The sequence below is a fragment of the Cotesia typhae genome, unplaced genomic scaffold, assembly GCF_013202065.1.
Source record: "Cotesia typhae breed Kobodo isofemale line unplaced genomic scaffold, CoteBio_Ctyphae scaffold_58, whole genome shotgun sequence".
Lineage (NCBI taxonomy): Eukaryota > Metazoa > Arthropoda > Insecta > Hymenoptera > Braconidae > Cotesia > Cotesia typhae.
Genome location: NW_027423778.1, coordinates 864412 through 876980, shown reverse-complemented (window position 1 = coordinate 876980; position 12569 = coordinate 864412). Strand labels below are relative to the sequence as shown.

Sequence of the window (12569 nt, the reverse complement as noted above, 5' to 3'; positions counted from 1 at the left end):
AAAAAAATGTAAATGGCAGTAATGCGTATTCGATAGTAAATTTGTTTTATTCGTTTGTACAACTTTATTCCAAAACAGAAACGCTCTGTAATAGAGTACGAAAATTCTACTCTTGTTGAAACTTAACACTTTGGAGTCAAGTATCTAGAAAAACAACAATTTTACTGCCGTGCGTCATCTATCAAAGACTTTCAATACTAGTTTCGTCAGTGCGTACCATGTTATTGCACAATGGTGATGTCTCCGTTCAGACTTATGAATACTTTCATGATTCTTTAAATATCTTTCAAAATTTTCGAGAATTTTTGTATTACATGAACGAATAACTGAAAATTACATTTCATGATAGACGAATAAAAGATTTTGTCATTTGGCATAATATTGCATGAAAAATAATGATAAAATCAATTTCATATTGTATTTAAAGAATCATAAAAAATATTTAACTGTATGTAAATCTTAAGCCGGATCAAAAAGTTATAACAATTTATAAGTTGATGAAATAGTTGACCGCTTCAACTTTGATGGAGTAAAGTATTTCAAAATTCAATAAAAAATAAAGAAGAATTTTTTTTACAACTTTTATGCACAGGGCTGTTTGTAATTTTTTAAAGCTACGGAATAAAAATATAATGAAAATGGAAATTCGCTTATAACAAACTGTTTATAAAATAAACAATGAAAATTCAAACACAAAAAAATTTTTTTTCCAAAATGTAATTGAGAATTGAAAATGATGATTTAAAAAAAAAAGATTTCTGAATAAATAATTTAAATGGTGGATAAATGGAAATAACAATTATAAACAATTAAAAATTTTTTTTAAAAAATCATTATTTCACTAAGACAATAAAATGACAAAAAAAATTTTTCAAAGATATTCAATTTGTCTATTTGTTCATAAAAAATTTTTAAACAATTAATGTTAAAAAATTTTTAGCCAAGCTACCAAATGCAATATATGGATATAAAAACAACCAAAATTAAAGATTTGGGAAAAAAAAATTTTTATTACATTAGCCGGATATTTCAATTTTTGATAACTTTGAAAAATCATTATAACCGAATAAAAAAACTTTTATAGACTTTTACAACGGAATCTTGTTCATTATTAAATACGATCAATACGAATTAAATACGATCACGTAAGTAGTTATAATCACGTCTAATTTTCGCTCTATATTTGAAGCATTTTTCTGCATTTGTATGCCCACGGGCATTTCTGTTTCAGATTTTGTTGCATACTCTTTACTGCAACCTTCACAGGTTGCAAAAAAACTTCGATTTTTCTGAAACAGAAGCTGAGAAATAAATTTTCATATTATTGGCAAAGAAATTTTGAGGTTACTGTGCAATTCAGCGTAAAGTGATTTTAATTTGTCCGGTGTTATAGCGCCAGTGTCTTATTTATTGACGTTCTCTGATTATACTGGAACCTGACTATCGTATTTTGTTTACATCAGTGAACTGTCAAAACAAATCGAAACATACACTTCTTCGCCAACTATCCGTCATTACCTAGTGTCTCCTGTTATGCTCTGTGTTAGATGTAAGAGGGTAGCAAAAGTAAACAAAACTTGTCTGACTTGTAAATCTTCTTATAACCCTAGTTGTCTAAAGGAAGCATTGAAATTCAAGCCACCAACAAATTGTTGTGTGATATCATTTAAAGCTCCATTATCTCCACTTGATGTGACAGCAAATTTATCTAGACGCACTAGTTTAGTTAGATCTACAAGTCAACGGTCATCACTTTTCAGCTTTAAATCAATTGATTCATCGCCTAAAAATCCACCTATTTCAACTGTGTTAGAAGATTCTGTCTTCACATCATCAGCAATGGATCAAAAGTCATCGACCACTACAAGTAAAACTACCTCTTCAAGTGATTCTGGAAAAATTAATGAAACTATCAGCTCTTCTCAAGAGTCAAGTTCTTTAAATGATAAGCCTGATTGGACAAATTTTACTCTCGATCAGAAAATGAACTTATTATTTGATATGTCATTCAAAAACAGCTTCGAGATTCGTAAAGTTTTTCAAGATCTTAGTCAACACACTTAAGACATAAAAAATATAATGACAACTTTAAATAAAAATAGTGTTGATATACAAAGTCTATCAACAGATCTAAGCACTATTAATAATTCATTAGCAAAAATAAGAGGGAAACAAAAGTCGACCGATGAAAAAGTAAACAAAATAGCTCAAGCTTGTAATGAAAATTCCACCGCTATTGATTTAATAAATTCGACTCTTGACTCCATTGGATCAATGAATAATATTTCGTCTGTGTCATGAAACGCGTCATCGTTTCAGCTGCTATTGTCTGGGGAAGCAGAACAAATAACGTCAAACTTATCAGCAGCGGAAATTGTACACCATGTATTCAATAAACTGAACATATCTAACATAGAAAATGATATTCTCAGTGTAAAGAAATTAAAAAATAGAAATCCCCCTACATCACATGGATTGAGACACTCATTCGTTCTGAACTTAAAATCCTGTCAAGTTCGTGATCATATTATCGATGTGAAACGTCGTGTGAAAAAATTGTTAATTAAAGAAATATTTTATACGATTCCAAATGTTACTGATGGACAAATTTATCGAAATGAATTTTTGCATCCGGAGATATACAAACTTTTAAAAATTGCAAAAGCAAAAGCAAAGGAACTTAAATATAAATATGCTTGGGTGTGCAAAAGCGTAGTGTATTTGAAAGAAAATGATGATTCAGCCAAAATTGAAATAAATTCTGTGAGTGATCTAAACAAATTAAGTTAACAATCATCGTGCAAACATATTTCAAATTGTCAAGCATTAAATATACTAACTCTCAATATTAATAGCTACCTCGCTCATACGGCCCAGTTAGATAGCTTAGTTGCTGAAATGAAGCCACATATCATCACTATTATGGAAACTTGGCTAAATCCAGATGTCTCTATTGCGCTTGAAAACTATGCTATTATTCGTAGAGACAGAGGACTTATTGATGAATCTGGACGCTACATAAGAGGTGGTGGCCTGCTTGCTTTATTCACAAGTCATTAAAATCAAGAGTTCTGCACACTTCGGTTGCAAATCACCTAAATCAACCGGAATTCATATTAATTGATGTGTCAATGGATACAGGGTCTCATATTCTATTATCAGGTATCTACAGAAGACCTCAAGGTTATCTCTTGGATAGTTTTTTTTACTGAGTTTGGGAAGCTATATCCACACTATAATAACATAATCATCACTGGAGACTTAAATTGTAATCTTCTTAAAACTGATCGTCTAGCTTATCATTTACAGTCTTTCATAACTGAGTTTGCTTTATATTGTGTACCGTATGGTCCAACTTATCATACTAATGGAGTTGATTCGTGGCTGGATGTTATTATAGTTGATAATGAAGAAAAAATCAGAAATTACTCTAAATCCTCAGCACCCTTCATTGGAGGTCATGATTATATTTCTGTAGAGTACAAGCTTGAACACCCAAAAAAGTGTAATAAAGTAAATAAATACCGTGATTTTAGAAACTGCGATAACTTGGCTCTTTCACAATCTCTAAATACTGAGTTAAATGTAAATAATATTGATGTTGATAGCTTGGATCCAAATGAACTGACTTCTTACTTTTTAACTGTAGTATCAAATAATCTAGATATTTATGCATCTTTCTCGGAGAGAAAGACTAGTCGTCCAAGAAACCCTTGGTTAACCAAAGAATTAAAGAATGAACTAAAACACCGAGATGCTATCTACAAACGAGCGCGTAGAAGCGGTGACCAGAGTCTTCTAAATTACTACAAAAAACTAAGAAGTGAGTTAAAAGTTAAGTTAAACGCTGAGCGTGACAAGTACTTTACCAATATTCTAGCTGAAGAATCATATGGTTCCTCAATTTGGAAAAAACTTAAACAACTAGGTCTCATAAAACCAAAGCAGTCATCACCATTGGATCATTTTAGTGCCGATGAACTAAACAATTTCTATGCTACTACTCTGATTAAGCATCCATCTTACAGCAGAGAGTTCGTGCAGGATTTACCCTTACATTATATTAAAAAGGTAGACTGCGAGTTTCACGGGTCTAAAATTGACATTGTCGATGTTACGAAAAGTCCGCATCTTACAATTTCTAAATCTGCTGGTAAAAGCCCAGATGGATTGGACTTGAAATGGCTGAGAGATCATCTTGCACAGATCTCATTGTTCATGACTGCTGTTTTCAATCGCTCATTGGAGACTGGCATCTTTCCAGAAGCATGAAAGTCTGTTTTCATCATTCCACTTAATAAAGTTACATCACCAAAATCATTATCTGACACGCCGCCGATAGCGAATCTTTTGCATGCAGCAAAGGTGTTTGAGCGTATTATTTCGAATCAAATAGTTATGTACCTGGAAATAAATAACCTGCTGGATGATTATCAATCCGGGTTTCGGAAAAATCAAAGTACACAAGCTGCTCTACTGAGATTAACTGATGAGATTCGGCATGCGATCGACAATGATGACTTTACATTTTTGATTTTATTTGACCACCAAAGCATTTGATTATTTGAATCCAAAAATGCTCTTAATCACGATGTTTGAACTTGGTTTTTCTATTGAAACTATCCTTTGGTTCCAGTCTTACCTCTCAGGTAGATCTCAGAAAGTCATTGACCTGTCAAATGTTCCATCACAAGCATTATTTACTTCCTCTGGTATTCCACAAGGATCCATTCTAGGTCCGATACTCTTTTTGATCGCAATAAATGGAATTGTAAAGCGCTTAAGATATTGCAAACATGGTCTTTTTGCTGATGACATGTGGGCCTATCTCCATTTTAAACTTTTCAACTTAAACGAGGTTGCTGCGCGTTTAAATGCTGATGCTCAAGCTATTGCAGACTGGGCGAAGGAAAATGGCCTAGAGATAAATTTAAAGACTAAGGTGATGATTCTAGGTAGCAACCGGAAGCTTAAGTTACTTGAAGCCTGCCAGGTCCCAGAAATTAAAATTGATGGAAATATCATCCCTTATGTAAACGCAGCTAAACATCTCGGGTTGCATATCTCAAACGACCTCTCGTGGGATGTCCACATTTCACAACTGACACGTAAAGCTTATGTTACAATAAATAGCTTAAAATATAGAAAAAACATACTTTTCATGCCTTGCCGTAAATTACTAGTCACAACCACGCTTCTACCAATTATAGATTATTGTTCTGTAGTTTATTTAGGCCTATCAAAACGACTTGATAAGAAGCTACAACGGATAGTAAACAACTCTATAAGATTTATTTTTGATATTAAAAGAGATGAACATATTACACCTTATAGACACACTCTAAAATGGCTTAGTGTTAAATCGAGAAGGGAGTACCTTCTGGCTTGTCTGACGTATAAAATCTTCGAAACTAGTGAACCTAAGTTCTAGCGACTCTTATTCACAGATGAAGATCTTGATATCAAGAGATCAAGCAGACTTGTGGCAAAAAACAAGAATATGTTCAAAATGCCAAAATTCTCTACCATCGTTTATGAGCACTCGTTATTGGTATCAGCTATTCGTCTGTGGCAGGAATTACCAACAGGAATTATAAATTCATCGCCACTTCAAATTTTTAAAAATAAAGCATATGAATTTTTTATGAATAAAGAAGCAAGCTCTTGACAATCTATTATTATGTTTGCAAACCTCTTACCATTTGAATATTACATATACTATTATTTATCTGTATAAATTTTTGCATAAATTTATATTAACCTTGTATAATATTGTTTAGATTATGTACCTTTTATGTAATACGATATTTCTCTTTCTGTTCATTTAACATGAAATTATTTTTCTAATGTTTTAAATATACATTATAATACATACATGATTAAATAAAACTGTTACATTTCTGTATTTGCCATTAGGCTTATTGCCTTGGCATATAAATTAAATAAATAAAAAATAAAATAAAAAAAAAATGGCGGACTTCGAAAAAATGACGATTTTACTCAAAAAAACGGATTATTTTATATAATTGATCATGTTAAATTTTTTTCGTGTATTTTTTCGAAAAGTTTATCCAAAAACAAAAATTAAAAAAAAATACCCAAAAGTCCATTTCTTAAAAAATTATGGCTATTTGACAATAAAAATGCCATTTTTTTTTTTAATTCATAACTTTCTTTAGGTTGGACAAAAAAATTTTAAAAAATTCTTAAAAATGTTTTTCAAAGGGTAGAAATGAATGAATATGTTTCAGCTAAATCTAGAGGGGTCGAGTTCAAAAGTAGTCGATTTTGCATGGAATTTCCCATATATGAGGGTGCTTTTTTTGGGGCTATTCTTTTTTTTCGTTCCCATAGTAAAAATTTATTGGAAGTACCAACAACAAAATTCCCTGAAAGTTTGGGCCCTTAATATAATTATGAAGTATTCGACCAAGGCTTGTAATGATTTCCCGTTTAAAATACAGGTAAAACTTGATTTTTTTTCTTTACAATTTTATAACTCAGCGGCATTTAATGGGATTATCGAGGACTTGGACAGGTATTTCTTAGAATTGAACGCTCTATAAAAGTCTTCGTTGTGACAGTTATAACTTACACTTGCGGGGTAGTACGGGCAAATAAAGCTAATTTTGTCATAGAGTTCGCGTTGTTTTGTAATTTTCTCGTAAGCAACACTAGCTACAGGAAGAATGTGAGTGACAAACTTGTAGGAAATCGAAATTTCCACAAAAAAGGTCCTTGACACTAAATCGTTAAGAATGATATTTTTTGAGATATAGAGGTTTTAAGTTGAGGCGGTATGGAATTTTCGAGTTAAATTGTGAAATAAATTAATTTCATTTCAAATTGTTAAATAAATCACTAATCATTCATATTTTAAAATACGAATGATTGAAAAATTAAATAATTGATCATTTTGAAACTGATATTAAACAACAAAAAATTTTTTTAATAGATTTTTTCGAATTTTTTTTCCTCTTACCAAAAATTTTTTGTGACCTTCTTTCCTGATTTTTTTTTTATTTTTTAATCATCTAATTCATTCAAAGTTTTCAAAAAAAGTTAAATAAAAATAACAAAAACAAAGAGAAGATTAATTGTATTTCGTCACTCTTTGTATTACACTAGTCACAAAAATTAAGGGATATAAAAAAAATTCCAAATTTTTTGGTGATTTTCAGCGAGCTGTAACTCCGAGGAAAATGATCGCACAGAAAAAAAAAAAAGCAAATTGTAGCTCCAAGTGTCTAGTTTTTAGATATAACCATGAAAATTTTTTGTCATCGTCAGGTCTGGAGAAATCCTAAGAAAACTACTGAAAAAAAATTTTTCGAAATTTTTTTTCGTCTTAAAAAAGGTCTGCGGGCTTCAAAAAAATTTTTTCGATTGTTTCGTTTAAAAGCTCTTTTAGTAAATTTAATACCCTTTAATTTGACGTAATCAAAAAGCCTGTACGATAATTTGCCGCGGAGTTATCGTCAATCAAAGCAAAAAGTTTTTTTGACTTTGGAAATCAATAACTCTGGAAATAATGACCGTATAGAAAATCGAAGGAGGGTTTTGAAAACTACACAATATTCTCTATAAGAAAACGTAAACCGCTTTTGAAGAAAAAATTTTTTTGAATTGAAAACTCGGACTGAAAAAAGACAAAAATTCGCATAATTAAGGATATTTGGATAACTTGGTATAACTTTGGATAAAATGGATGAACGAAGGATATCGTTGGTAATTTTTAACTTCAAAGTGTCCCCTAAAATCCCTAAGAAATTCAAAGCGCTGCGATTTTTTGTTCATAGTGCCCAGAAGCTTCAAATTCTGTGTTTTCGCAAAAATCACCATTATGAGCAATTTTGTGATTTTTATTCATTTTTCCATTGAAAAAAATTTTTTTCAAAATTCTTTATTTTTCGATCAAAGAGATTGATTTTTCAAGAAATTTGAAAAAAAAAAAAAAATTTCAATTTTTTCGAAAATTTTTTTCGAAATTTTTTTATCAAAAATTTTTTTTTAATTTTTTATCGTCTTCAGAATGCTTCACTATTGTCAAAAAAAATTAACTCAATTTTTTCTGTCCGCTACAACTGCCTTAGTTTTAAATCTCATTTTAAAAATTCAATAAAAACAAATTGATATACCCCCCGCGGAGTTCGGCTTTTCCTCACACAAAACTTGAATTTTACGTTTTCTTTTTAGCCTAAATTCCATACGTGAATTTTATGTAAGCTTTTCTTTGATAAGGACCTTTTGATATGCCTCGTCGACATCTAGCTGCCACAAATGTGGCTCGCATTGTTACCCTCCTTCAAGAGGGCTACAGTCAGGTGGAAGTAGCAGCTTCTATGGGAGTGAGCCAGTCCGTTATCAGTCGGGCCTATGCCCGATTTAACGCGACTCAAAGTTACGATCGTCGTCCGGGTCAAGGTAGACTACGAATCACTACCGAGCGTGATGATCGAGCTATCATTCGAGAAGCTCGTCGAAATCCTACTGCGCATGCCCACACGATCGCTCATCAATTTCGCAATCGTCGACAACGTCCTCCCCAACAACACATATCGGCATCGACGGTTCGAAATCGCTTTCGAGAGCAAGGACTACGCGCTAGACGCGCAAATCGCGTGCCTATGCTCACTCCACGACATCGCCGAGCCCGATTGGCCTATGCTCATGATCATCACCATTGGGGTCGTAGACAGTGGACTAGTGTATTATGGACTGACGAATCTCGATTTTGTCTTCATGGCAGCGATAGACGATCTCTCGTTTGGCGCCGTCGTGGAGAACGAGATCGGGATGGTTTTACGAGACCAGTTACAGCATGTCCTAAACATGCTCAATTGGGTTCAAATCAGGACTCATCGCTGGATGATTAAGCGTTGTTACGTTGTTGGCGCGGAGAAAAGTTCGCGTACGAACTGCAGTGTGAGGACGAGCATTATCCTGCATCAAAATGAACCGTCTTGCCCCCATGCGTGTGCGCATAGGCAGGACGTGTGGCTCCAGAATTTCGTCGACGTACCTATCGGCAGTCAACGTCCCACGAACGATGACCAACGGGGTTCTGGTATTGAAGGACACGCCTGCCCACACCATGACTGATCCACCATTGAAAGCTGATTTGAACCCAATTGAGCATGTTTGGGACATGCTGTATGTAACTGGTCTCGTAAATCCATCCCGATCTCGTTCTCCACGACGGCGCCAAACGAGAGATCGTCTATCGCTGCCATGAAGACAAAATCGAGATTCGTCAGTCCATAATACACTGGTCCACTGTCTAGGACCCCAATGGTGATGATCATGAGCATAGGCCAATCGGGCTCGGCGATGTCGTGGAGTGAGCATAGGCACGCGATTTGCGCGTAGTCCTTGCTCTCGAAAGCGATTTCGAACCGTCGATGCCGATATGTGTTGTTGGGGAGGACGTTGTCGACGATTGCGAAATTGATGAGCGATCGTGTGGGCATGCGCAGTAGGGTTTCGTCGAGCTTCTCGAATGATAGCTCGATCATCACGCTCGGTAGTGATTCGTAGTCTACCTTGACCCGGACGACGATCGTAACTTTGAGTCGCGTTAAATCGGGCATAGGCCCGACTGATAACGGACTGGCTCACTCCCATAGAAGCTGTTACTTCCACCTGACTGTAGCCCTCTTGAAGGAGGGTAACAATGCGAGCCACATCTGTGGCAGCTAAATGTCGACGAGGCATATCAAAAGGTGCTTATCAAAGAAAAGCTTACATAAAATTCACGTATGGAATTTAGGCTAAAAAGAAAACGTAAAATTCAAGTTTTGTGTGAGGAAAAGCCGAACTCCGCGGGGGGTATATCAATTTGTTTTTATTCAATTTTTAAAATGAGATTTAAAACTAAGGCAGTTGTAGCGGACAGAAAAAATTGAGTTAATTTTTTTTTAAAAAAAAAAAATTAAAAAAAAATTTTTGATAAAAAAAATTTCGAAAAAAATTTTCGAAAATTGAAAATTTTTTTTTTTTTTTTTTTCAAATTTCTTGAAAAATCAATCTCTTTGATCGAAAAATAAAGAATTTTGAAAAAAATTTTTTCAATGGAAAAATGAATAAAAATCACAAAATTGCTCATAATGGTGATTTTTGCGAAAACACAGAATTTGAAGCTTCTGGGCACTATGAACAAAAAATCGCAGCGCTTTGAATTTCTTAGGGATTTTAGGGGACACTTTGAAGTTAAAAATTACCAACGATATCCTTCGTTCATCCATTTTATCCAAAGTTATACCAAGTTATCCAAATATCCTTAATTATGCGAATTTTTGTCTTTTTTTCAGTCCGAGTTTTCAATTCAAAAAAAATTTTTTCTTCAAAAGCGGTTTACGTTTTCTTATAGAGAATATTGTGTAGTTTTCAAAACCCTCCTTCGATTTCCTATACGGTCATTACTTCCAGAGTTATTGATTTCCAAAGTCAAAAAAAACTTTTTTGCTTTGATTGACGATAACTCCGCGGCAAATTATCGTACAGGCTTTTTGATTTCGTCAAATTAAAGGGTCTTAAATTTACTAAAAGAGCTTTTAAACGAAACAATCGAAAAAATTTTTTTGAAGGCCGTAGACCTTTTTTAAGACGAAAAAAAATTTCGAAAAATTTTTTTTCAGTAGTTTTCTTAGGATTTCTCCAGACCTGACGATGACAAAAAATTTTCATGGTCATATCTAAAAACTAGATACTTGGAGCTACAATTTGCTTTTTTTTTTTTTTCTGTGCGATCATTTTCCTCGGAGTTACAGCTCGCTGAAAATCACCAAAAAATTTGGAATTTTTTTTATATCCCTTAATTTTTGTGACTAGTGTATTAGAAACGATCAAGATCTATAATCTTTGTACCTGAGAAAGAAATATCTAACACCTAGAACAATTTATTTAATATCTTCAAGTACTGTGTGAATTTGTTATAGATGGAAAGCCTTGAAGATGACTATTGATGATCAATATAAGACACCTGTCAATCTGGATAAAGAGAAAGATATGCCCAACAATCAAGATCTTATAACAGAGAGTGTCCATCAGCCATGGGAACGAGCTCTTACACCATCCAAAGTGCCTTATTATATAAAGTATAGATACTTGAATAACTCTAAATTTTCTGTTTTATTTGAGATTTATACAGTCATATTTCAGTCATCAAACGGAAACAACCCATTGGGATCATCCTATCATGATTCAGTTGATGGCATCGTTAGCCGAATTGAATGTCATTCATTTTTCAGCATACAGAACTGCCATGAAATTACGAACAGTACAAAAGCAACTATGCCGTAAGTTACCGCAAATAAAAAAATGTTCAGATATAGCTTCAATTTAATAGCATTTTTCTTTGAATTAACTTTTCAATTTTTTATAGTTGACAGTTTAAGTATGTCCTCAGCCGTGAGTAATTTTGACTCGCATGGACTGAGAGCGCAAAACGATAAATTGATTGATTTACCAGAAATGATTACCATCCTGACGTCACTATACTCATACATTGCATCTAATAGTAAAGCCCAAGTCTCTGTACCATTATGTATAGATTTAGCTGTTAATTGGCTCCTCAATGTGTACGATAGTCAGCGCACGGGTCATATTCGAGTTTTATCATTTAAAGTTGGGTTAGTCTTACTATGTCATGGAAACTTGGAAGAGAAATACCGATGTAAGTTGATTACAAATCCAATAGTCATTTATAAGGATGCATTGATTTTCAACAAAATTATCAGATTGTGTTTATTTGTATGACTCGGGATTGAATCATGAAAATAAGAAACTTACCAGTTTTAATTCCGTTTTTAGACTGAGGAATGTAACAGTTTGTATATTATCATACTTTAGTAAACGCAGGCTTTATAAGTATGACATATGAGAGCTAAAATACAAATCTTATTTGGCTTCTCATCGATTGGTACTCAAAAACTAACGAAAATTAAAGGAAATTACTTTTCTTCTTACCAGTGTAAAAAAAAAGTCCTTTTCATGTATGTGCATGTCTGTCTATGTCTAAAGCGTTGTATACGTTCAGGGCTGATTGAACATGTTCATGTCTGTTTATTTATGATCATGCCTAATTATGTCCAACGTGTTAATTCCTTCCAGTCATAACCATGCTTGGTCTTATCCGATCAACACTAGAAGTTAAGAATAAGCCCGAAACTAATGTGTTTTTGCAAAAAAAAACAACAACAAAAATAATAATAATAATTGAATAGTCTCTATATCAGGTCGGGTTCTTCGGCGAAAATAATAACTATCTGTTTATTAAGCAGAAACACCGATCTTCAATTCATATAATTCATATCATTTAAGGTGAAACGATTTGGTTAATTTTTGCAGAATTTTTAACAAGAGCTTGAGTTGAGCACTTCCGGCCGAATTTTCAAATTTCAGCGGGAACGCCCATAAACAGCTCTCATTTTTTTTAAATGTGTGTTTTGTTCCAATGTGAGATATAGGATAGTTTTAATTTCAATTAATGGTCGCGATATTTATTAAATAATAATAAAATGATTACTTATGTTAATTATTATGATTGTTAAATGTTGATTATGTTGATT

General features: G+C 33.2%; 1 protein-coding gene across 1 annotated transcript in view; it reads left to right on the top strand.

The window, feature by feature from the left end:
* The window catches only part of LOC141537118 (dystrophin), a 264817-nt gene that overhangs the window by 90445 nt on the left and 161803 nt on the right, over positions 1-12569 (top strand). The window contains exons 3-5 of the mRNA XM_074257959.1: positions 10938-11096; positions 11161-11297; positions 11384-11674. Coding sequence (XP_074114060.1) covers positions 10938-11096; positions 11161-11297; positions 11384-11674 — 587 coding nt within the window. The remainder of the gene's footprint in view (positions 1-10937; positions 11097-11160; positions 11298-11383; positions 11675-12569) is intronic.